Source organism: Lepisosteus platostomus, chromosome 15 (genome assembly GCF_059453375.1).
Source record: "Lepisosteus platostomus isolate fLepPlt1 chromosome 15, fLepPlt1.hap1, whole genome shotgun sequence".
Lineage (NCBI taxonomy): Eukaryota > Metazoa > Chordata > Actinopteri > Semionotiformes > Lepisosteidae > Lepisosteus > Lepisosteus platostomus.
The window spans coordinates 21,572,703-21,596,225 of record NC_142625.1 but is presented as its reverse complement, the minus strand read 5'-3'; the positions used below and the strand labels follow the sequence as shown (position 1 = coordinate 21,596,225).

The 23,523-nt window shown below is 40.1% G+C and overlaps 1 protein-coding gene and 1 long non-coding RNA gene across 2 annotated transcripts; both read left to right on the top strand.

Moving 5' to 3' along the window:
• Window positions 1-2,247: 2,247 nt before the first annotated feature.
• Window positions 2,248-5,892, top strand: mafba (MAF bZIP transcription factor Ba). Its single transcript, XM_088607943.1, has 2 exons — window positions 2,248-3,807; window positions 4,136-5,892. Exons 1-2 carry the CDS (start codon window positions 2,684-2,686, stop codon window positions 4,179-4,181), a joined length of 1,170 nt encoding a protein of 389 aa, XP_088464069.1. The 5' UTR covers window positions 2,248-2,683; the 3' UTR covers window positions 4,182-5,892.
• Window positions 5,893-17,245: 11,353 nt separating this feature from the next.
• On the top strand, window positions 17,246-19,766 carry LOC148648227 (uncharacterized). Its single transcript, XR_015926812.1, has 2 exons — window positions 17,246-17,373; window positions 19,442-19,766. It is a non-coding gene; the product is annotated as an uncharacterized LOC148648227 (long non-coding RNA).
• Window positions 19,767-23,523: the final 3,757 nt, after the last annotated feature.

The following is a 23,523-nucleotide window of genomic DNA, read 5'->3' as shown; positions in this document are numbered from 1 at the left end:
TATGCAGTTTCCCACCTTGTCCACGGACATCTCTCTCCCTTAACCCTTTTGTTGCCACACGATCTTCAAGAAAGATCCAAGGCAGCATTCAGTCCTTTATTATAAAAAATAAACTGAGATTTGGTTGTTTTTTTTTAATGCAATCCATGGGAGTTTAAGGCTTAAGGATCTACCGTTTTGATCTACAAGAAAACTTATATGGATATCTAACTCCACAATATATAGTGTAAAATAAGTAGTTATGGTAATTATTTAAAAGACAGCATCAAGTACGATACATTGAAACGAATAAATAATCAGAATTAAGAAGATGTTGCTCCAATTTAAAGGCAAATTCTTGTATAGATATAAAAATACCATTATTGTTACCTGCACATGCTTACTGATGTATGTACTGGAATGTGAATGCAACAACGCTAGTACAGTCACATGATTCATTTCCCCTTTTCTAGCGACTCCAATCTCCTGAGTAATCAATACTTAGACGTTTGTACTCCCGCGTATGTAAGAAGGGAAAACAGAATAATAATCAAATCGATAGTTCAAATTGACTCATTTACAACCAATTTCCTCTCGCAGCCGAGGAGGCTGAGCAAATTTCTGGAAACACTACATTACGAGTGAAAATATTTATTAAAATACACTGGGCTGGAAACGCTGCTCGCATCATTTCACAAATCATATCAGTGTTTTTTTTTTCTCTCTCACCCCCTGGCGTAACTTCTTTATTATAAAATGTATTTACACGCTCAATTTCAACTCCCCCACTTTCTTACTGCCAGTCACTGAATTTCTAGTTATAAACTAGTTATGTCATGTATTTTCTACGGGGGGTAAATCTAGATGTAAATACATCTTTTTGGATAATAAAAACTAATTAACCACTTAAAATGGTAGAGCAGGAGTTCTATTTCCCGACTGAACTCAGATTTACACACGAGTCCAGTGATGACCAGTTTCTATTCTGGCCACCTGGGGGCAGTCTTCTGCGTCTTTTCAGAAGCAGATAAATTAATAAGTAAAAAAAACTTTGACCACCGTTTCTTCTTTCCCTAACGTTACAGAGTGTTCAAACAAAAACAAATCGTACTGTTACTTGAACATGTTGAAATTAGGCACGCAAAAGAAAGGAGAAAGTTCCCCAGTTTCCGTTAACCGTTTATTTACTGGCATTGAACTCCTCGTGGGTGCATGTTTGTGTTTACTAATTAAAAACCTTAATGAAACATGTGACGACCTGATCGACTTCCCCCCGGTTTTTTAAACCTTTGAAACACAAAAACGTGTGAGAGTACGTTTTAGAGCACTGTATGCTAAAATGAATGCTAACAATAATATAAAGTAAAACACCAGTACACCCAAATCGTAAGGATTACATAACATTGTAATCAGATGACACAAAGCTATATAAGTGCTCTATCATCATTAAACGTTTGTTAATTTGTTTTCTCTATTTTTGCACATATGCATACATTTTGGTTGAATATAAGGTTATCGGAACTGTGTTTAATATCTATTTTAATTTCACGTCAGCCTTGTTTTAGAGATATATTTTATATGGCCGTAGAATCAACTTAATAAAATTCGTTTTCTGAAGTGATTTGTAACAATGAAATGAACATTACATTTGCAAATATTAACATATCATTGCATGCAAGCGGTTGTCACAACCTGTTTGGGCAAATCTAAAGTTGCCCGGATCAAACTTTCGTGTATATATCGATCTGAAGAATTTAAATAATTGTACAGCTCTTTAATTTCTATATTGCTCTTTTTTTCCAGTAGAAACGTGCACTTACAGGGATCCTGAATCAGTAACTTGCAACATATCCATTCTTTCTAAAAGAACTTACTTTGTAACACCATCTTTTAACAAAAGAGTCAAATACATGTTTCATTCTTCAATAGCTCTTCTTTACTTTGCTTGCTTCATAGAATTATGCGTGGAGGTGATCGCTGGGAGGGGGGTTCTTTGTTCAGTTAAGAGCAATTACGATCACAACAATCCATTCATATGAGCGCAATAACTTCGCGTGGGAGAAGTAAACGCATTCTGAGCCTCTTTCCCCCCTTCCTTCTCTTCAAGGAGTCAGCTGACTGTTTCTAGCTGTCAAAACTCCCCTCTCCCCTCGCTCACTCCCTAGATTATTATGCTAATCAGATTGGTCGGCCCTTTCCATTGGAGAAAGCGAGCCTTTATCCAGCCTCTAGTGTGACATCAGGCCGGGCTATAATAATAAAGCGCAGGCTAAGCGTTCTGTACAGACTAGAGAGACTCGCGACTGAGTGGGTAGAGGAGAGCAGGAATCTCTGCGGTGCAGAGCAGGAAAGCTGCTTTCTAAGCGAAAAACAAGACGTTTTCGCCGTCTACCTCCTTACCTCTGCTTCTTGGCAAAAGGACTTACAGTACAGAATAGCAACGGGGGAGGAGGGGGCTCAGCCACGGCGGTTGTAATTTTTTGACTCCGCCGTTAAGAGAAAGAAAAAGACTGAATTTTGTACTTTTGCATTCAGACTCATCACAGTCTTTTCCTAAACTGCATCAGTGCTGAGGTAGTATACCACAAATACCAATGCCGTTTGCAGTGCATTAGAAAGTTTTCTTTTGCGTGTGTTTCCTGAGCGAGAGTTGCATGTCAGAAAACTTGAGTTCGTAGCGCTGGAAGGACTTCCGAACCATTGCATGATAAAAAGAGAGGAGGCAAAGTCGGTGCTGCGACGTTGGCAAGCGCACGAGCCTAGTTTACAAAATAAAGAAACTATGGCTGGAGAGTTGAGCATGGGAACAGAGCTGCCAACCAGCCCGCTGGCATTGGAATACGTCAATGACTTTGATTTGATGAAGTTCGACGTGAAGAAAGAAGCTCTGGCGGCCTTAGATCGCGCCTCTGTCCGGCAGTGCAACCGGCTGCAGCCCCAGGGCTCCGTGTCTTCCACCCCAATCAGCACGCCTTGCAGCTCGGTGCCGTCTTCGCCGAGCTTCAGCCCCACAGAGCAGAAGAACCACTTGGAGGAGCTTTACTGGATGCCCAGCGGCGGCTACCACCAGCAGATGGACCCCCAGGCGTTGAACCTCACCCCGGAGGATGCCGTGGAGGCTCTGATTGGCGTCACGGCCCACGGGCACCCCCCGCCTCCACACGTCCAGCAGCAGCTCCAGCAAAGCGGCTTCGACGGCTACAGAGCAGCGCATCATCATCACAGCCATGCCCAGCAGCACCATCACCAGTACGCTGGGCTTCCCCATCACCCGGATGACCTCCAGGCTCACCCTGGGGCGCACAACCATGCACACAGCCAGCATCATCACCATCACAGCCAGGACCCCGACAGCCCGTCTCCTACCTCTCCAGGGTCCCACCAACCGCTCCACCACCGCCATCACCATCACCATCACCCTCACACTCACCCGGGGCAGCAAGGGCACCACGGCGCGGGCGGAGGGGGCCTGAGCGTGGAGGACCGCTTTTCCGATGACCAGCTCGTGTCCATGTCCGTGCGGGAGCTCAACCGGCACCTGCGGGGCTTCACCAAGGACGAAGTGATCCGCCTGAAGCAGAAACGCCGGACCCTCAAGAACCGGGGCTACGCTCAGTCTTGTCGCTTCAAGCGGGTGCAGCAGAAACACGTCCTAGAGAACGAGAAGACCCAGCTCATCAACCAGGTGGAGCAGCTCAAGCAAGAGATCAGCCGGCTGGCCCGCGAAAGAGACGCGTACAAACTCAAATGCGAGAAACTGACAGGCAGTAACGGGTTCCGCGAGGCTGGTTCTACTAGTGACAACCCGTCGTCGCCAGAGTTCTTCATGTGAGTTACTGCCTCCGACAAATGATGCTGACAATAATAAATATCCATATAAATGAGTACAATAATAAACTGTTATAATACTAGAAGAATTTAATAATAATCTCATATCTAATCATCTCCATCCGACAACTGAAATACAAAGAGCAAATAGATTTTTTTTTCTTAAACTTGCAGCATCTTTGTAGATTAGTTGCTTGTAGAGACGAGACTATTTTTCTTCTTTACGAAAAGAAATAAGTAGACCTGAACTTTCTTTGTAGACTGCTTTAATCTGCTAGGGGCATGGAGTAAAGGTGAAATTTCTTCTTACTCTGGTTTCCCTCTCTAGCGTTAAGGACCTTCAAGTGAAACGTCTGAGTAAGGAGAATGTGTAAGACTGTTGCATACACTGCACTTGCCCGAAAAGAGAAAAAAGACAATAGAAGAAAGAAAAAAAGACTCCTCTTATGCAAACTTTCTTTCTCTTACGTACCCCGCTTGCGAATCAAACCTGTCGAATGGGGGACATTTTATTATGCAACATCTCATTGGTTTATTGCCTGCTTGGTTATATATAAAAATATATATTAAAAAAATCTGCATTAAAATATTAATCCTGCATGCTGGACATGTATGGTAATAATTTCTATTTTGTACCCTTTTCTTTGTTTATCTTAAAAGCATGTTGATCTGAGCTTTCCGTTTATTTTCGGGTTATAGAAATGATCATAATGTCAACATGACAGCTTGGTGCAGTTTTCATATTTGGGTTTATTTAGCTTGTAAATATATGCAACCGCAAACTGCACATGAACATTTTAAGGAGGCTGGTTTTAAACTTCTTTAATTTCGTCGTTGTTGGTTTTTTTTTTTAAGTTACGGGCATTTTGTTTTGCAGTTGCGTTAAAAGACAACAAACTTTGTATCTTAAGTGCACTTTTTTCAGATCATGATTTTGGTGTTTGCAGTTTTCATTTTGGTTGTTTTTGCAGGGCCGCCTTTGAGGAAGACATACTATAATAATTAAATATTAGAATACGTGATGAATGCAATAAAGTAGACTCATACAAGGATTCCAAGAATAATAGGGTTCAGACCTACCACCTATTAAATGCTATGTAATTCTGCAGCATACAGTATTTGATAATACAGTGCAATGCTTTACAGAACAGTGACTTTGCAGGCTTGTGTTTGGCTTAATTGCAGGGATACTCCGGTCTCTCCTGTATACCAAAGGAGTTCTTGGCGTCCGCGTGAGATGCACACTGCATACTGTCGTATTATGTCGAAATTTCAGAATGCACATCTTATGCTACATTTTAGTATATTTATAATAAAGAAGGAAAACATCTACCCCTTGAAGTACTTTCTGAAGCTCCCAGATTTGGAAGAAGGGCCTTATGACAACATCTTAATTATATTTAATACATCATAGCTTTCCAGTTGACTGATCAATTTCAGACTTATTAAAACAGTTTTGTGCGTCTACTAACATACCTAAAATATCAGGGGACTATTTACAGTTTAATTATTCCTTTTTAGTCAATGTGTACATTTTAAAAGAAAGTAACGGTGATTAATGTTATATGTTTTCCTGTATTTTTTTCTGCCGGTCAGTAAAAAAAAAAGGAATCGGGTTTCGCAAAATCTCAAAATGAAAACTATATGTCTATGTTTATATTTTATATTATTTTTGTTTTTTTGTTTTATTATTATTTGGAGATTCTGGTTCTGCTGGCCAGATGCGTAGTTCTGTTTTTATTATTTTATGATTTTAAATTAACAAACTATCAGATCATATGGATAAGCATGGTGCTTGCATTTAAAAACTTATTGTTAAGAAGTCATGCATTTAACAGTCTTTGGTTTGTTACTGATTCAACTGTGTTGAAATCAAACTTATTCTGCAGCAGCGGGTTTGTTTCTCTGTTTTTTTAATTTCATGTATTTTGCGAGGGGATCAATTTTCAATCCTGTTTATATATATAAAAAGTTAAATTTGGACTGTTGTAGTTCCATTCAGGCTGGTTTCTGTTTTGTCTTATTTTTTGTTGTTTTTGGAAGAAATGGTTTCCTATTTTGCTTATTAAAGTCATTGAAATGGCATTTATTTTGAAGACTTTTTTCTGTTTTCTGGTGTCTTATTAATTGCTCTTATTACGACATTCTAGGGTATAACTAAAAGAAAACGATGGAACAAATAGCAGTTGAGACGACATGCAGACACACCGAGGCAGACTGAAATGCACGCACACGTAGGCTATATTAAAGCAATTAAGCACCTTGGTTGTTATACATGTATGTAATCTATATTGTTTTGTACCAATGCTGCGCAGAGCAACACTGTTACAAATCGATTTAAAAAGGGAAACTTTAATTACCACCGTCAAAGTGTATTAAAAGAACATAGTTTTCACAACCTACTGTACCTAAAATGTTTTACGCGGAGATTGAAGTACTTACTGTACGTAACACATAATGCGATATTACTGTTAATATTATTAACTGACAACATGTAGGAGCAAGGACAGGGGGCTCCATTAATTTTCCCATTTTTAATTTTTCTGCTAGTGATCCCTTTTCGCCTCGCGAAGAGCAAAACCCCCGAAAACACCCAGTAACACAGCGAAATCACCGCGTAGTCTGCCGCCCCACGCCGATATTGAAGAAAATCGGAAAAGTAGTACAAATCCGGCTTGCACGTGCGCTCGGTAAAAGGAGATCTTTGACCTTGCAACGCCGCGCGCCCGACTGGGAGAACAATTAACCCCTTCGTTGCCGATTTCAATGCTATGTGTGCACTCTTAAAATATACACCAAATTACACCGATGAAGTTTTAAGAAATATTGAAAATGTAATTTAAGGTCCTCGCTCAGGTGTGTATTAGAGCTATAGTGACTTAAATTATTTCTTTACTTTGTAAGTAGACTTTAAAGAAGTAACTAGGCTCAATATCATATACAGTTTATACTACACCACTATATATATTTAAATCAGTATCTCGGACCCTACTTTGACGACAAATTCGAACATAATAGATCTTATGTGCATGTATTTATGCTGTCTGTTCGTACTGTATATAGGTTCCGGTGCATCTATGTAATTTCCATAAACAGAGATATCAGGACGTCATGCTGCCCAACTGTCAGTTTACAAGCACTAAGAATGATTTGGTCTATTAATTTATGTTTAACTTATTAAGGTGTATTTAAGGGCAGGTACTATAGGATATACTTTATGTAACTATGTTCTACATAAAATCTTCAATCCCAAGTATCCTTACTGTGTTTCACTACATTCATTTTGTATTTTCATCTGAAAACATACTCAAAGGTTGGGGGAGGACACTGGACATGTAAATGAAAGATAGCCACATGCCACCTGAACTGGACGTCTTCTGTTTTATGTAACTTGAAAGATCTTTTTCTGAGGTAATAAATCAGCATAATATTCTTACTTGAGAATCGTTCAATCTAGCAGGCAAAAAAAAATGTAGGCTGTGATTTCCTAAAGGTTTTGAGTTTCCCACCCTCAGTATATTATCTGCTGGTAGTCTGCACATTTTCAAGGACAGACTGTGCACAATGTTGGCAAATTGAGAGAAGAATCTAATATATAACTATATCCCAGTTTGCATTTTCTGTTCAAAAAGTTCATGTCAGCATCGGAAAAAGAGTAGTTTGCACTCATGCAGTGAGTTCTGTGAGAGTGCTGTACAACCAGGTGGAAGGGAAAAGGAAAAGCATGCATCCACATCATTATTTAATGATTATTCATTTGGAACTACCATCACTCCACTGTTACAAGCAGTAATGAGTTCCTAAGCCTTATATGAGAAGAAGTAAAAAAAGAAGCCGAAGGTCTGGAATTTTGTTTGTAGAGGTGCAAAATAAAAAAGAATGAACAGCAACACATTAAAAACATAGATATTACCTAATCTATTCATTTTGATCTGAAAAGGAAATTATATGCGATTTATATGTTGCGTATTTACCAACTCCAATTTAAGAGCAAGGAAAAAAGCTGTATCATTCTTATGTTGCATATTTACCAACTCCAATTTAAGAGTGAGGAAAAAAGCTGCATCATTCATATGTTGTGTATTTACCAACTTCAATTTAAGAGTGAGGAAAAAAGCTGTTTCATTTATATGTTGCAAATTTACCAGCTTCAATTTAAGTGATGTAATTTTAGTCACGTTTTACTCTGCTCATAGACACTGTGGTTAAATATGGAGCACTTCATTTTTTAAATGAAGTTCGTAGTTTGGAGAAGTATTCTCCCTGGCCATTAATGAGTTTTACTGGAGCTGGGGAGTTTTCCAGTATGATTTGTTTTTTTAAACTAGGACTGTAACCTCGCCAATGCTTATTCCTCACCATCCCCAAGAGCGTAAAAGAATTTGCAGATAACACAGGTCTTGTCAAACAATTTTTCCATATCAATGCCAGGTGTGTATTCCATAATTGAACTGTATTTACTGTCTCTGTCTTAGTAGAAAGGTCTCTCAATTCCCAATCTGTTAAGAAAGTTAAAGAGTCAATTAACCTTTTTATGTTTTATTCAGTGAACCAAAACATTATGTCACAATGGTACCAAACATCACTGTTTATATTAGCGATGACAGAGGCACCTTTACACAGCATGTTAATACAGTAGATTCTGAAGATAAGCATTTTTTTATAATTTTAGTGTGCAACTTTTAATTTTCATTTCAGATTAGATAACAGGGTGGCTTTATACCTTAACCAGTGCCGGGATTTGAGCCAGTGTATGCTGATTTCTTAGAACTTCTTCACACTGTTTTCTATAGAAGAGAACAGCAGTGTGGTTTGTGTGATGCAAAACAGATTGCCAAGGAACGTCCATTACACATGAAATGTAGAAGTGAAAGAATACTTATTTTGAGCTCTAGAGGAAATCCACTCAACTGTTTATACAAGACATCTCCCCGGAAATGAAACAAATCCTATAAAATAAAGTTGTAATCACCGTTATACTTCTCTGCTCCATCCATTCTCCTCTACAGTTGACAGTCTCAACTGAAAGAGCAACATTTATACGCCTTGAGCATTGGGGGTTAAAATCTGTATTTTGTCACATCAGATTTTCATTATCAAAATTAACACTTCCACAATAATTGAGCATTTTATGATAAGTGCTTTTATGATGGCCTATCTGCAATATCGCAAAATGAAAAATAAAAAGTGATAGGTACATTTGTGAGTCTTTCAGGATAAATGCCTAGAGTATTGAATATTATTTGTTTTTCGTAATGAGCTCACCTACACCCACTCTCTGACACACATTGCCTCCACCTTACACCTGAGGTCCATTTCTCTTATGGTCAGAGTGTGATTTAGTCCACAGCTGCTGAGCTATATAATAACAACTGAGCTGTTTCATCCTTTTCATCCATCTTAGATGCAGAGTATTCAGAGAACCTATAATTTGACCATAAAAAACCAGATAAGACAAGATCACTGTGTTTTGTGCATAATGCTAATGGATTAAAGTCCATCTCATATTAAACACACCCCAAACCTATCAGGAGGTTAAAGTCACATCAAAGATTAAAGATTCTTTCCAGGATGTATCAAGGACATCTTAACCAGTTAATGTAACAATGATTTTAGGCACCGATCACACTTGTCAGGATTAATTACAGATGAGAGATATATGTATACAGTATATTACATATATAGGGAATATATGTAATTTTTTAAACTAATGCAAAGCAGCCATGTGACTTTTTAATCCCATATTATATTGATTCCTATAGTGCAGTGTAATTTAAACCTTTAATGTTAAGGCTGTTAGCATTTTTTATTTCCTAAACTAGACATTGGATCTTTCTCTGCATTTACATTCTTATGTATTGGTTCAGCTTTTCGTTATTTCAAATAAATAGGTGCTAAATAAAAATAATAGTAAGTTAACTGTTGCAGTGAATAAAGCAGACTTTTACAGGCTTGTAACTGTTTCGAGCTAAACATCAGAACAGGTCTTTGTCTGCTGTATGGCCATAGTTAGAAATGTTATCCATGTACTTCTTTGAACAGCACTAGGGATGCACTCTGAGACTGTCCGTGTGTCTAAGAAAAAGATGGCGTGTAGGTGCTGTCTCTCTTACAGGGAGATCACTGGAATGGAAAGGGTACAAAAGCACCCCCCACATCCTGACTCAACATCCACCGTCACCATTGATACTGACTTTCCCACTGTTCCCGATCATAGTGATTTCCGCACAAATTAAAGCAGCGACGTTACCACGGACAGTCAAGCACATTGTGTTCTCAGATGGATTATGCTTGGCTGTAACACTTCCTGGCTTCGGTTTGTGTGTGGAGAGGGACCGCATGCACTCTCCAGAAGAGCCCTAATGCTCTTCCACAAGCTTGCTTTCATTACATCAAGAGTGGCCAAAACAGGCCGACCTGAAGGTCTTGTGGCAACGCAAATGAAAGAACAAATACTGAGGAGCTGTAGGATCTTGTAGTAAGAACATTGTCTTTAATTTGCTAATGATTCTGCCATAATGGTTTTAGGAGGTATTGCAAAGTGAATTTCCATTTCAGTTTAAAAGCAACCAGTTTGCATTTTTTTAGGAACGCCTTCTTATCGACCTAATAGTTGTGATTGATTCCAAAACAAAATGCATAAGGTTGTACGTGACCTTAATATCAGAAACCTATATTGACGTGTGGTAAATGCATTGCTACAGTTTGGATAATAAAATTCATATTTGCAGAGTGGGCTCTCACGTAGGAAAACCTAATCTACTCTATCCTCTGCATTTTTAGCTCCAAATTTCTTACAAAATGATCATGTCTCACATGCATAGGTACATACATATTTTCTGTGACAATACTGTGTTTCCTAGGCATTATTATCTAATGTTTCTTCTAAATTTCAGAGTGCAATTAACTCTTAAGAGTTACTTTAATTGTTTTCTATGAGATTGGTTTCCCAACCAGCAGATTTTAATTGGATGGTATATGTGAAAAACAAACCAACAAACAAAGCAAAAAACCCTCTTTCACACCCTGGGGACTCTTCATGTTTTTACACAAGAAGCATTCTTATTGTAATTGTTCTGTAGCAGGAATGTTGCATGGAAACAAAAGGAGATTTTCAGGTGTAATTGTTTCCTATAGGCCCACAGTGCTATTTATGTTCTTTCATGGCATGGATTCTCAATTTTATTTTTAATAATAAAATATTACTTATTGAGTGACTTATAAAATTGTATAGTTACCATACAGTATAGTAGCAAAAATATGTGAGAGAGGGCCAGATGATCCCCTTGCCTGTTTAATATACTGTAGTTTAGCTGCTTATCTGGTGGTAATGTCCTGTTCCTGGTGTCACGGGAGAGTTTTTGAAAAACAGATAAGATGCTCACAGAATACGCACTTTTTTTATGCATTTATTTTTTTGTTATATTTTTATCACTTTTGCTGGTAGCTGTGCCAATAATACTGTGCATTTTCAAATTGAAACTTTATTCTGTTGAAAAACCCTTCTTATCAGATGAGCATTTCACAGACAAATACAACACTTAAAAAGTGCTTAATTCCTCAGTTACACAGAATTGATAGATTTTTTTAAAGAGGTCAGTCAGACTTTAAAGATCAAGTTTAATCAAACTTAATGTTATATATATATATATCTGATGATGAATTACTAAATAGCTATAATTACATCAAAATACTGCTGTAAAGCAGGATGAAACTAACACAGTGGGTGAGGTAGGAACACACCTGAAAGGACTAAAAGACTCATTCAACTCCGAGGTAGTCAGGTTTTGTGTCAGTCCAAAACAACAAAAATAAAAGGAGAATTCCCTAGATAGATTCACAGGCCAGCATTCCCTGCCTTCTGTGGATGAGTTCTAATTAATGCAAGGTGTCCTGCACCAGGTAGGTACTGTAACACAGTGCTCCAGCTGCTCTTTAAACTGGTTGTTGCCTTGTGCCATTTTGAAAGGTGAACATGCTGTTGATGTGTCTTCTTATGTGCACGCAGTACTGAGTCAAACTCAGCCCTGTCTGAGGCAGGCTAATGTTTGGAAAAATAAAGAGATGTATGGATGAATAGGAGATCTCTGGGCATATTACCTGTTCCCTAGAAATGTCTTCTACCTCTAGGTAGCTAGGACTAATAAAACATAATATACGCCCTAAAATAAGCAGATGCTAGGATAGTAGCATCAAATTGAATTTTACCATCCACATGCATTTAAAATTCATGTTGGTATTTTAGGGAACTCTGCAACTAAGTAATAAAACAGATCTTGCATCCAATGTGAACCAACAGTAAGAGGTTCTGTTTCAGTATGACAAGGAGGTAATGATTGCTTGCCACTCTCAGGTGCTCCCTGTTGAAGCTGTCTCTTCTGGTTTGCGAAGGAGGACTTATAATGTGGAATAGCTGGAGGGGAGACGTTACATCAATTCAACACCATGACCTCGAAGAACCTCAGAGCTCAACGCTGCCCCTCCAGGCAATGCAGTTACAAAGACATGTGTGCCTAACAGAGAGCTTTGTTAAATGTAAAAAAAACAGCACAGCTACTGTTTTTGAAAAGGAAAACCTTCCGTATCAAAAGACAAAGTGACTCCTCTTATACGTCTTCTAACATGCAAAACAAAGAGTGGCCAGTCTAAATCACACAAGTCTTGAAAAGACCAACCCCACTTCCAACTAAAACTAGCTGCACACTGTATTTAAGACCATAATGTCGTTTACTGTTCAAACAGGGATGGCATCTTAGCAGCATAAGAGTCCAATTCCTTCCCCCCTACCCCATCCTTGTCTATACTGTACCCAGGCTTGGCCACATAGTGTTAAGTGCTACTAAATGATATTAGGGGGTATTTCAGGCAACTTAGACTAAGACCCTTGACTTGCATCACTAACATAAGTGAGACCGGACATCCAAGTTGGATCAGATGGCCTATTTTTCACTTTAATATATTCCATTTCTTTTTTTCCCCCAAACATTATTCTCCTCCGGCTCTTTTTCTCAGTCTCTGCGGATGTACAGACGTTGCAGTGTTCCATTCTCCACTCCACACCCATTATTACTGTTCTGTTACCTGTTCTTCACACTGCGCCCTGGATGAGGAGCCTAGAGGGCCCTAAGTCCCCAATCCTTCCCCCCTCATCCCGAGTGAGGCACACAAGGCCTGCGTTTAATTTCACAGGCCGAGCCACTTTTAGATTTCCTCGTTTCGAGCTGCCACAACACTCTTCTCTGCCAACATCTGCAAGTGGTTTACAGAAAGGCAGTGTAAAGGATGCAGTACCAGGGATCAAACACAAACACATGCCTCTTTAACACGCCTTGCCATCTCTCCTCACTGTATCCACTTCCAATAAATTTCTGTGGCAGTTACATTTACACTGGTTCCATCCTCCAGGTTGGTTCTCTTTTCCCGTGGGTTAACAGGACTCTACACACACGGCTGATTACAATCTTAACTCAGAGCTACAGTTTGAGGTGGAACTGACCCATATCGCGTCCTTACTTATGGTTTAGCAACAGCACATATAAACTCAGCAAGCACATTCCAGCTCCTTAAAACGTTCCTGGCGTGGCATTCTCTCACACTTTCCTTGTAACTCAAGCAGAAGGCGACCAGTGTAAGTAACAGGCATTTTGCTGCCTTATTTTAGCATCTAGCAGGAGTCAAACTTCACAGTTACAGCCATTGACAGACATAGTCCTTTGGTAGTAGGAATAGATATGTTCCCCTCAGTAAACACCTTAGCAAACTTTTCAATTTATGTTTGCAGAGTTTGTAGAATAGCACACAAACTGCAGAAAGCAAACCAACAAACAAATCAACAATTTTCTTATTTCCTTTACATGAACATTCATTAGTCATGCAGCGCTTTTTGCACCGCATATCAGCTCAGGTAGTTCATGGCTTAGAGCTGTCTGGTTTCTGTTGAAGAATGTAACAGTACTGGACTTTAAACAACAGGATCTGGTGCAGCATTTTGAAGGCTTGATTAGAGTGTTTGAGTTTGGCATTACCCCTTCATTTAAATCATTTAAACTACTGTTGCATTTCAGATTTAAAAGACATGAAAATCCAGTTGCAGCTCCCCCTGGTGGGGGTATTCCAGATGAAAAAAACCAAGGTCATAGACTGGTGATTATCTCCAGGTTCCTTGTTAGTGATTAAACTGACTTCTGCAGTATACAATCGTTAATTAAGAAATGTGTGTTAACACTTTGACAGTAATGTTCAGATAATTCCAAGGCGTGCATGGATAGAGCTGAAAAAAATCCGGTTCCCCTCTCCAGAATAGGTACATACAAGGCGTATTTTGCTGAAATGCAGATTTGTATTGTAAAGAAAACACAAACCTAATCTGTGGAGAGACAAAGCTTATATGGAAAGTTTTAGGGGGATTGACCTACATGATATGTAAACCCCGAAGAGATGCAGATTAACTGGAGAAGATCTAATGGGATTATGGGATTGTAGGAAGCAGATACTCACAATGAAGCTAATAAGAGCTGCCTTGTGAGATTGTACTCCAGGTCTACAGTATTCTAGAAAAAAACAAGCACATTTGAGTGAAGGGAGACTACACCTCAGCATCCCCACAGCCATTTACTCTAATCAGGCTTTTTCTAGAATATGTCGTTTTAATCATTTGCTCTGATTTGGAATGAAGAGAGAAAGAAGTCCACTTACAGTCCAATTACAGTCACAGGTGGTACTTTGACAGGTGGTGGTTGCTAGCAGGTTCATTTGCCATTCCTAATTGTCCACTCCATAAGGAAAAGAGCTAGGTACACCAGTTCATTAATCTGCCCTGTCAAGAGTGGCTCTAATTCCTGTCTGCCCAATGCTTAGATATGAGTATGTGTTTCTACAGCATAATTCTTCAAGATACAATGAGATTTGGACATGTTAATACTGTGAATGTGTGGTCTGCTTAATTCTGAGGCTTTTTTTGGGTGTGAATGTAGAGATTATACAGATTATACTTATACAGATTATACAGTGCTGCTGTTTTTTATTTGACACATGAATGATATCACCTAATGGATGTAAAACAAGTGTCCCTGTGAAAAGATAAATCAGTCTTGAAATACTATAACAAAGAGACAATAATTGGTGAGCGTAGCAAAGCACAATTTTCAAAAAGGCCCGTGTTGGAGTCGAGCTAGAGGCCACGAGTGCTGTAACTCATTGACACTAGAACATGGCGAAGCTCTCCATGGCAATGTCAGGACTGCTCAACCACTTAATCTTGTTATTGCCATGATTATCAGAAGCTTGAAAAAAAAAAACAGGAAACGAGACACGTGCCTGCAGTTTGCCTTGTAAGCACATACCTTTTTATTGACATAAATACTGCACGGCCCTTGTTTGAAATTGAGTTTTATGTGAAACCTGTCCTTCACAGCCCTGTTTTCCCTGGCGTGATCACGGGCACAGCTGCAGATGTGTGTGTGTGCGTGGGGGTGGGGGGGGGGGGGGGTGGGAATAGGGGGGTGGGCTGCCCCCTGCCCATCCCGTAGGATTTAAACAGAGGTCCAAAATCCCTGGACAGCTTCCCCGCCAAACCCAGCAGGGTCTTAATTGAAGCTACTGGGTCAGCGTAAAACAGAAGGATAAAAATACCTCCCTATTTATACTGAAATCACTCTGTTTCCAACCACTGAAAACCCAAACAGCATTCCTAGTCAGTGGAGCAGCCTACACTAAGGGAAAGAGGATGGAAGATGAAGCCGTATGCAGTGCAAGCTGCTCCATGAGCCGCGCCTGACAGACTTCCTTCTGGTTTTGTGTTGAAACTAAAGCGTTTTCCCACCAAATAGCGCCACTTCAGCACCCCACCATGCAATCCGTGGAAATTTGAAAGAAACGTTTCGCTCGCTTTTCAAGAAACACACTGGAAAATATGTGCAAAAGGCTTGTGGAAGGAGGGGAGATCGTGTGGAGAAATGTTTGTGGCTTGTCTGTGGCCCAGAATTAAAGGAAAGCGGGTTTTGGAGTTCATCATGCTTTTCTTAGAATGCTCGGCTTGAAAGTACCCTGTGTGCAAAGTGATTTAACCATAGCTAGCAAAATAGTCTTGTTCAGCCTGAGCAGCCTCAACGTATTGATAATATCATCGATTGATCGAAATTTCACAGCACATGAAAAGCACATGGATATGACACTAGCACAGGAACCTTGCAGTAAGAAAATTGCTTTGCTGTTGACGTGGGCATCATCCTGAATTAACAAATGCAACAAAGTGAAAAAAATGATGATTTGAAATGCTGTAGTTTGTTTAGGAGTAAATATAAGACAAATGTAGGACAGACATACTTGCATTCCCTTTTCTCCAGATGATGGGATCTGTGTAATATCACGCTTGTGGGAATCTGCCATTGCATATTAATTTTCCCTTCACGCTTGCCTTGAGGAAAACAGAGGCTCTAATTGATGCTAAACAAACTGCTGATCTAAAGGGGGCGAAGGTCCTGTCAGAATGTAGACTCAGGTTCAGGATCACTGGAAGACAGTCCAGTGCTGCACAAACAGAGAGCCATCATCTCAATTACCCAGGACAAGGACACAGAAAACTAGGTTAAGAATCATTCTTAGGAGAGGAAGGGAAGAAAAATAAAGTAGATATATCCAGGACTAGTGTAAATACTTTTCCAGATTCTAGGAGAGGTTTTCCAAATGTTCTGGAAGATGGACTGTATGTCAGAATCTTGTACACAAGGCCTCCTGACAACTTTCAGTGGAGTGAAGGCTTTGTACTGTAGGTAAACACTCTTGAGCTATCACACACAGTTTATGGATCACAAAAAGAAAATGATTTGGTCTAATTTCATATCATTATCAGTTGCCAGTCTCTCACAATAGTAGAACAGCATAGTAACATAAAATGAAGAAGGTAAAACAGAAGACTTTTCTAAGAAAATAAAAATAACTTAACAAAATATATTTTTAGCATTTTTCTTGTTTCTTGATGTCTATGTTTAAGAAGCCCAGCAAAGCAGAAACCAGGCTCACTATAACCTAAGGTCTAAGACAGAAGCAACGGCAGAAAAAGTCTAAAAGAGGTCAAATTTACTGTATTTTGAAATACGGGTCTATATTCTTAGAAGAGCCAGTACTCTATTAACCAAAGTAGAAACAAAAACGTATCTTTGAATCAACAAAAATGTGCCTGCACACATTATCATCCATAGGTGTATGATTTTATTTTATTTGCATGCATATTTATTTGACAGGATTGTTTTGTGAGAAATTACTGAGCCGTCAGGATCTGTGCTGTTACTGTAGCACTCCAGACCGGTAGACGAATGATCAGACTCAGTCATACACGTGTCCCTGCATGTGCTCTCAATTAAACGTCTGATGTCACACTACTCCTGCATTACGGTCTCTGTGTCTTTAAATGTATAAGTTGCGCTGCTCCCTAGAGAGTGGCTGGAGCACCCGGCCTCCCTCGGGGAACACAGCAGCTCTTTGATGACGATCCAGAGCTGGGTCTGAGCTGCGCTGCACCGCGGGGCCTGGAACCTGTTCCACTCAGCAGCCATGCCTTGACTTCAGGTCTGGGGTTTGAGTCTTACCAAAACTGGCAAAGTGTGGCGTGTGGGTGGAGCTGTGCTTCACCGCATAATTAAACTGGGTGAAGCTGGGCAGCCCTGAGCCTGCGTCTTCTGGGAAGGTGCACCCCAAATTTCAGCGCACGCCTTCCGGCATATCCTTACCGCATTCGCCTTTCGCGGCCTGACAAAGCAAACGCGTTCGCTAATTTCACTCACAAAACGGAAGGCGTGTGATCTCATTTCATAGCGTTTTTTTTTTTAGAATTTCAAATAAAATTCAAAATTTTACTTAACACGTGCTATGCAAGGGTTAGCAGTGTCACGCAGCGGGCGACGAAATGCAAAGTGCAAGTAAAAACACTCACTGTATGTAGAAGTACTCCTCTCCTTGTTTTGAATACAGTTTTAGAATTAATGTTTTAAGACCCGCAAGAAGCTGAAAGGTTCAAGATTTTGTATTTGGTAGTCTGGTAGATTTTAAAACGTTATTCTGCTTTGCTGATTTAAAATTGCAGAAATGTCACCATTTTCTTTTTTAATTTTTTTTTTCCACTTTACAGAGCTGCAAAGTACTGTGTGGGTCTTATAAGCTTCCGTCCTTGATCAGCTTGGTCTTTCATAGAACAGTTAGCGTGCCAGACAGCAATCTTATACAAAAATAACAAGAAATACTATACTAAATACACTTCACTTAATACAAAAAATACATGTAAAACCTGAGACAGGAAGAAAGATCTGGTAACAAAGTACTCCTTCAAAGCCAGCTGGGTGGCATGGAGCTCAGTCCTCAGTGCTGCTACCTCATTAGTATCATGGTTTGATTCTGGACAGACATTTTTCTGGGTGGGGCTGGGATGGAATATTCTCCTGGTGTTCGTGTGGGTTTTAACCTATGCCAGCATTCCGCCAACTCCCACAAATATTCAACACAGTTTTGATCAGCTGTACCAACCCTTGACTGGTCCCTCTAAGAGGGAAACTGGGTACTTCACCCACCCTCTCAATCGGCCTGTCACAAGTGGCTCCGAGACCTCTGCCCTGAGCCCAGAAACAGAATCACATAACGGGATAGGTATGTTACACAATTTAGGGAGGTACTAATTTAGGATATTCCTTCATTTCCACTTTTATCAGTTAGGTTGCCTTTTATTTTGTGGCTGTGTTTCTTCCTGAATAGATTATGGCTTAGTGGCACATTATTCGAGACAGAAGAACAGATGTAACTCCAGTCTCATCTTGTTTCTATGGATTTAAATTAATTCAGGACTTATATCCTGAGCCTCTTTGTTTCGTTTAACATCAGAGCACCCCTCCCCCCATTGCCAAGCAATTCCTTCTTCTGTGTGTAGAAACCAGGAGATTTCCTTCAACATTTTACTTAACACGTGCTGTTGCGCAATATATAGATGGAGCCACTGAGGAGAGAGTGTGAGGCACATTAGTTCCAAAATGATCTCTGTATTTGGTGACTGCTGCTTTAGATAGCTACCCAAGTAGGTCTTAATAGAGTTAACCCAAAGCGTATTTCAGGTCTTATAGTGAAAAGTAGGGTAAAATAGGAGGGCGTGCGTTTTAGAATATTTCTTTACACAAAAAGTTGTGGGGGGTTTAGAACAGTCCAGCTACCTCACTGAAGCCTATTTCCGAAGATCTTTCAAGAAACGGCTGGAAGAATTCATTGGCTCCATACTATGATAGTATCGATCCAATGCAAGACGGGCAGAATGACCTTTTCTCACTTGTAAATTTTTCTTATGCCGTTAGTTTATCAAAAGCTCGTCAAATAAAGCCTTCTCCATTTGTCCTCTTCGGTGTAACAAAATAAAAATAAATCAACATTGCTTGCTCATATCGAGTTGCACTAGAAGTGAACCAAAAACGGTAATTACGTTTTTTTTTTGTTTCATTCACTCATAACATAAGTCAAACCTAATGGATTTTACCTTCCTCTTCTCTACCTTCTGGCCCCTGCTTTTGCCTTCTCCTTACTGCTCACTTCTCTCTTTCTGCCTCTCTGATCTGCCTTTTCTTGTCCCTTCTCCAATCCCTTTTTTTCTGTCTCCTCCCAGGTCCCTGGGCAAGCTGTTATAGAACCTGACTGACTGGTTCTTTATATTTCAACAAGCTGAGAGCTTTTTATGTGGGTTTGTGGTCTGCAGAAAGCCTTGAGGTCTCAGAGAACATGGAAAGAGTGCATTCCTTAGAAACAGAGGCTGAGGTCCCTCTATGGACTCCATTGACTCTGATACAGAGTGGTGCCCTCTCAAGACTTTGGTATATTTCTTTACTTCTTTGCATATCTTAATGCAGGCCATGTTCCAGTTGTCCTGCAGTAACAATATTTCAAGCTATACTCCGTGCTAAACGTGTAATTAAACGTGTTACCTCTTCAGAGACCAGTTTTTATTGATTTCCTTTTCAGTTCTTTTATAATATTATCATTTAAAGGTAGGGAGCTGGCAACTGCACAGCCAACAAAGAGTCAGAGTTGTTTTACAAAAGGGTCCAGAGAAGAATTCTATTACATTGTTGTTGGTATTGATAATGATCTCTGATATTTGGCGGTATGTGGACATATTTTGTTACTTTCACCTGAACTCAAGCACTTCATTTCAGCACAGATCCACTGTCACACATGGAGGGAAAAAGCCAAGGCAACCTTGAATCAAAAGCAAAACTGTCAATCAATTAAGCTGAAGTCTGCCTTACTGTAAAGAGGAAGTGATATCTATATATACACATATATGAGATGGTGCTGACTGCCACACTACCACAAATGTGTTTAGATGATTGTGGTTCAGGATAGACAGCCAGACACCAGCACAGAAGGACCATTTTCATTTTGCTCTCGGTTCTTTATAGTACAGTTATCATCATTCAGTTTCAAAAACAGGGGAGGACTGGTCTATTCTGAGAAAGCTTTGCTGGAGTCTTATTACACCACAGAGCTGTTTCAGATAGCTGGTAAGGGTACCATGCTATCACAATTCCTTTCCCAACATTGTGGGTTATGGAGAAGAAAAAATTCTTACTTTATTACAACTGTGAGCAATGAACTGATATGAAGGAAAGTGAACTAAAAGAGGGAGTAAATGATGTTTTCTTTACTCAAGATTGCTTTTCAAATCATTCCCTTTTCAGGCAAATGTGCATTAAGGAGAAAAATATCTTAAATGAATTTAACAGTGCCTCGCAACTTAAGTTCTAAAATTGTACCTCCCCAGGCTGTGTGAGCTAATGCTCAAAGACAAAAGTTTCAAGGTAATGATTCAAATTCAAAGCTTTGTCCTTACATGTCTTTTCAATTAGTTGAATCAACCGTTCCAAGGTATTTGAAAGCAGCATGTAGAGTTTGTGTTCACTGTGTGGGTGACCCCCATTGCTTTCTCTTGTCAGGTGAAGCCCCTGCAACTGGCACAAGCCTCACTTTCCTCAGTGACCCCTAGGTACAGCATCTAAGTATAGGGAGCTATCTTTAGCTTGAGTATCCCAAGGGATTTCAGTCTTAAACTCCATATTCATGACACATCACTTAAAGGATTATCACAGCATCACCTGATAGTCGGTTTACGTCAGCTTGGCAGCTCATTTGTGAGCAGGTCTCTCCTTGCTCACACTCTCACCTTACAATTACTTTCTCCTCCCGAAGCCAAAATTTCAGTCCTGGTTTCATGAGGCCAGGTACAATCATTGCTCTTGTATTGCAGGTTGCAGCGCAGCTATGCCAGCAGTTGACCTGTCCTCCCAGAAAAATAAGGTTGATTTCTGTTCAGAAATCAGAAAACTAGTCCCTTCTTAGAAAGCAGGTCTTATTGAGAAATATCTTTTTTTTTATCCTCCAAAGATAACTCTATGCACAAGGAATATTTAGTCCGCATCGGGCATTTATGCATGTTTGTGTTTTCAGTGGATTCAAAAGAAGGCAGTCATGCTTAATTAATACTAACTATCCTATAGTATTAAAGGGGTTTTATTTAGTTGCTCAGCTATTAACCCCCATATGTTGTCCCAGTGTTCATTATCTTTATACCCATAACCCCTTGCACTCTTCAGCTCCTGGTGTTTAGTTGGCTCAGTAATAAGCTTATGTCTCCGAAAATAACTCGGCCCCATATGAACACATCGCCTGTCTCGGAGTTCATAGTGGCTAAGGGTTTTGCATAAACCAAAAGGTTAGCATTGCTTTCAACCCACTACAGCGTCACCGTTAATCTCAATACTGGAGAATGTTCTATATCATGCTTAATGTAGTGGTTAACTTAAGAAAAAAAACACCTGCTGTGTTTGTGTTTTGAAATTAGATTTTAGCGGCGCTCTGTCCTACTCCTCTTGTTCCTAGGAGGGGTGTGGGGAATAATCTTGGGGGAAGTGTAATTTTGGTTTTCTTTTCCCTCCCTGGGAAGAAGAACAGGGGGGAGGCCAACACTGGGTGACCACAATAGACGGGTGCCGCTGACGAGTGGACAGGTGACTTTACGGCACTACCTGTACTCTGCTGGTGGAATTCCCAGGAGTGCAAGAGTGGTGTGAAGGCAGGGGCCTCTGCTCTTATCTGGGCAGTCCCGATGCTGAAGAGTCCCAGCAGCCTTCATCAAAGGATATGCAGCCTTTTCTTCCTCTCAGTCAGACACTTTTAATAATAATAATAATAATAATAATAATAATAATAATAATAATAATTGCTTACACTTATATAGCGCTTTTCTGGACACTCCACTCAAAGCGCTTTACAGGTAATGGGGACTCCCCTCCGCCACCACCAATGTGCAGCATCCACCTGGATGATGCGACGGCAGCCATAGTGCGCCAGAACACTCCCCACACATCAGCTATCAGTGGAGAGGAGAGCAGAGTAATGAAGCTAATTCATAGAGGAGGATTATTAGGAGGCCATGATTGTTAAGGGGCAGGACGCCGGGGTTACACCCCTACTCTTTTCGAGAAACGCCCTGGGATTTTTAATGACCACAGAGAGTCAGGACCTCGGTTTTACGTCTCATCCGAAGGACGGTGCCTGTTTACAGTATAGTGTCCCCGTCACTATACTGGGGCATTAGGACCCACATGGACCACAGGGTGAGCGCCCCCTGCTGGCCCCACTAACACCTCTTCCAGCAGCAACCTTAGTGCTTTCTGCTCTGTGGCAGAATTGAGCTGTTACACCAGACACGTCAGTCCCGGATTTTAAAATCTTGCCATGGCCGTCACCACTCTGCCATCACCCCTGAGGGTTTATTTTAAATTTACGATGGCATAGTGCTTTTTTGTGAGCTTGTGCATAGCATTTAAATGTCACCAGTGAAAAATACTAACATGGGGATTTCTATTTGAAAGCAAACGCTTTTTTTTTGTGTTTGGCTGTCAAATCTCAGAGACCATATTAGCTAAAGGCTGACCAATGTTCCCTACAGTCAAAGATTTGTCTGCAGTTTTTAAGTGAGGCAGAAAATTCCCGTTTTTCTGGTGTGAAACTGTCAGGCACTCGGTTGGAGGTGAGTGCTCTTGTTCAGTACATTATCGGGCTGCGAAAGGCACAAAGACTCAGCGTACTCTTGAGCTACCTTTGCATTCCTTGGGGAGATACTAAAGGACATCATGCCTTACCTCTAGTCAGCAGCCAGGGCTGCACGCTGGCAAAGCTCCAAAGAGACAGTGAAACAGTGTTACTTCACTTTTTATACAAAGGCAATTCGACAGTTACACTTATCGGGAGCTTTGCCAGCGATACTTCATTTCAATTTTAAATTTCAGCTTGACTTTGACCTTTCATCACAAAATGAGTTACAGGATACATTCTCCACTCCGTTGAGTACATTACAACTTTATCACAAACACTGCAATAAGGTGTAGCTGTTTTTTCTGTTTTTTGTCTGGTTAAAGACTGTGGCAGTGTTTCCAAGAAAAAGTGGAGAGAAGTGCTCTTACGATTATGGTAATGCCACCCTGACCCATGGTCATAGCATGATCTAAGACATCTTTCTTTCTAAGAAACGAAATGACTTTCAGAAACATCCCAGTAAGACTGACTTGCAATAGCTGCTTCTGCTCATGATGGTTCCAAAATCTAGCCAAAGTATTATTTACACCTAATATCATATGAATTGCTCACTGAAAAGGAAGAGGAAAGAAGAAAAAGCCACATTTTTTCTCT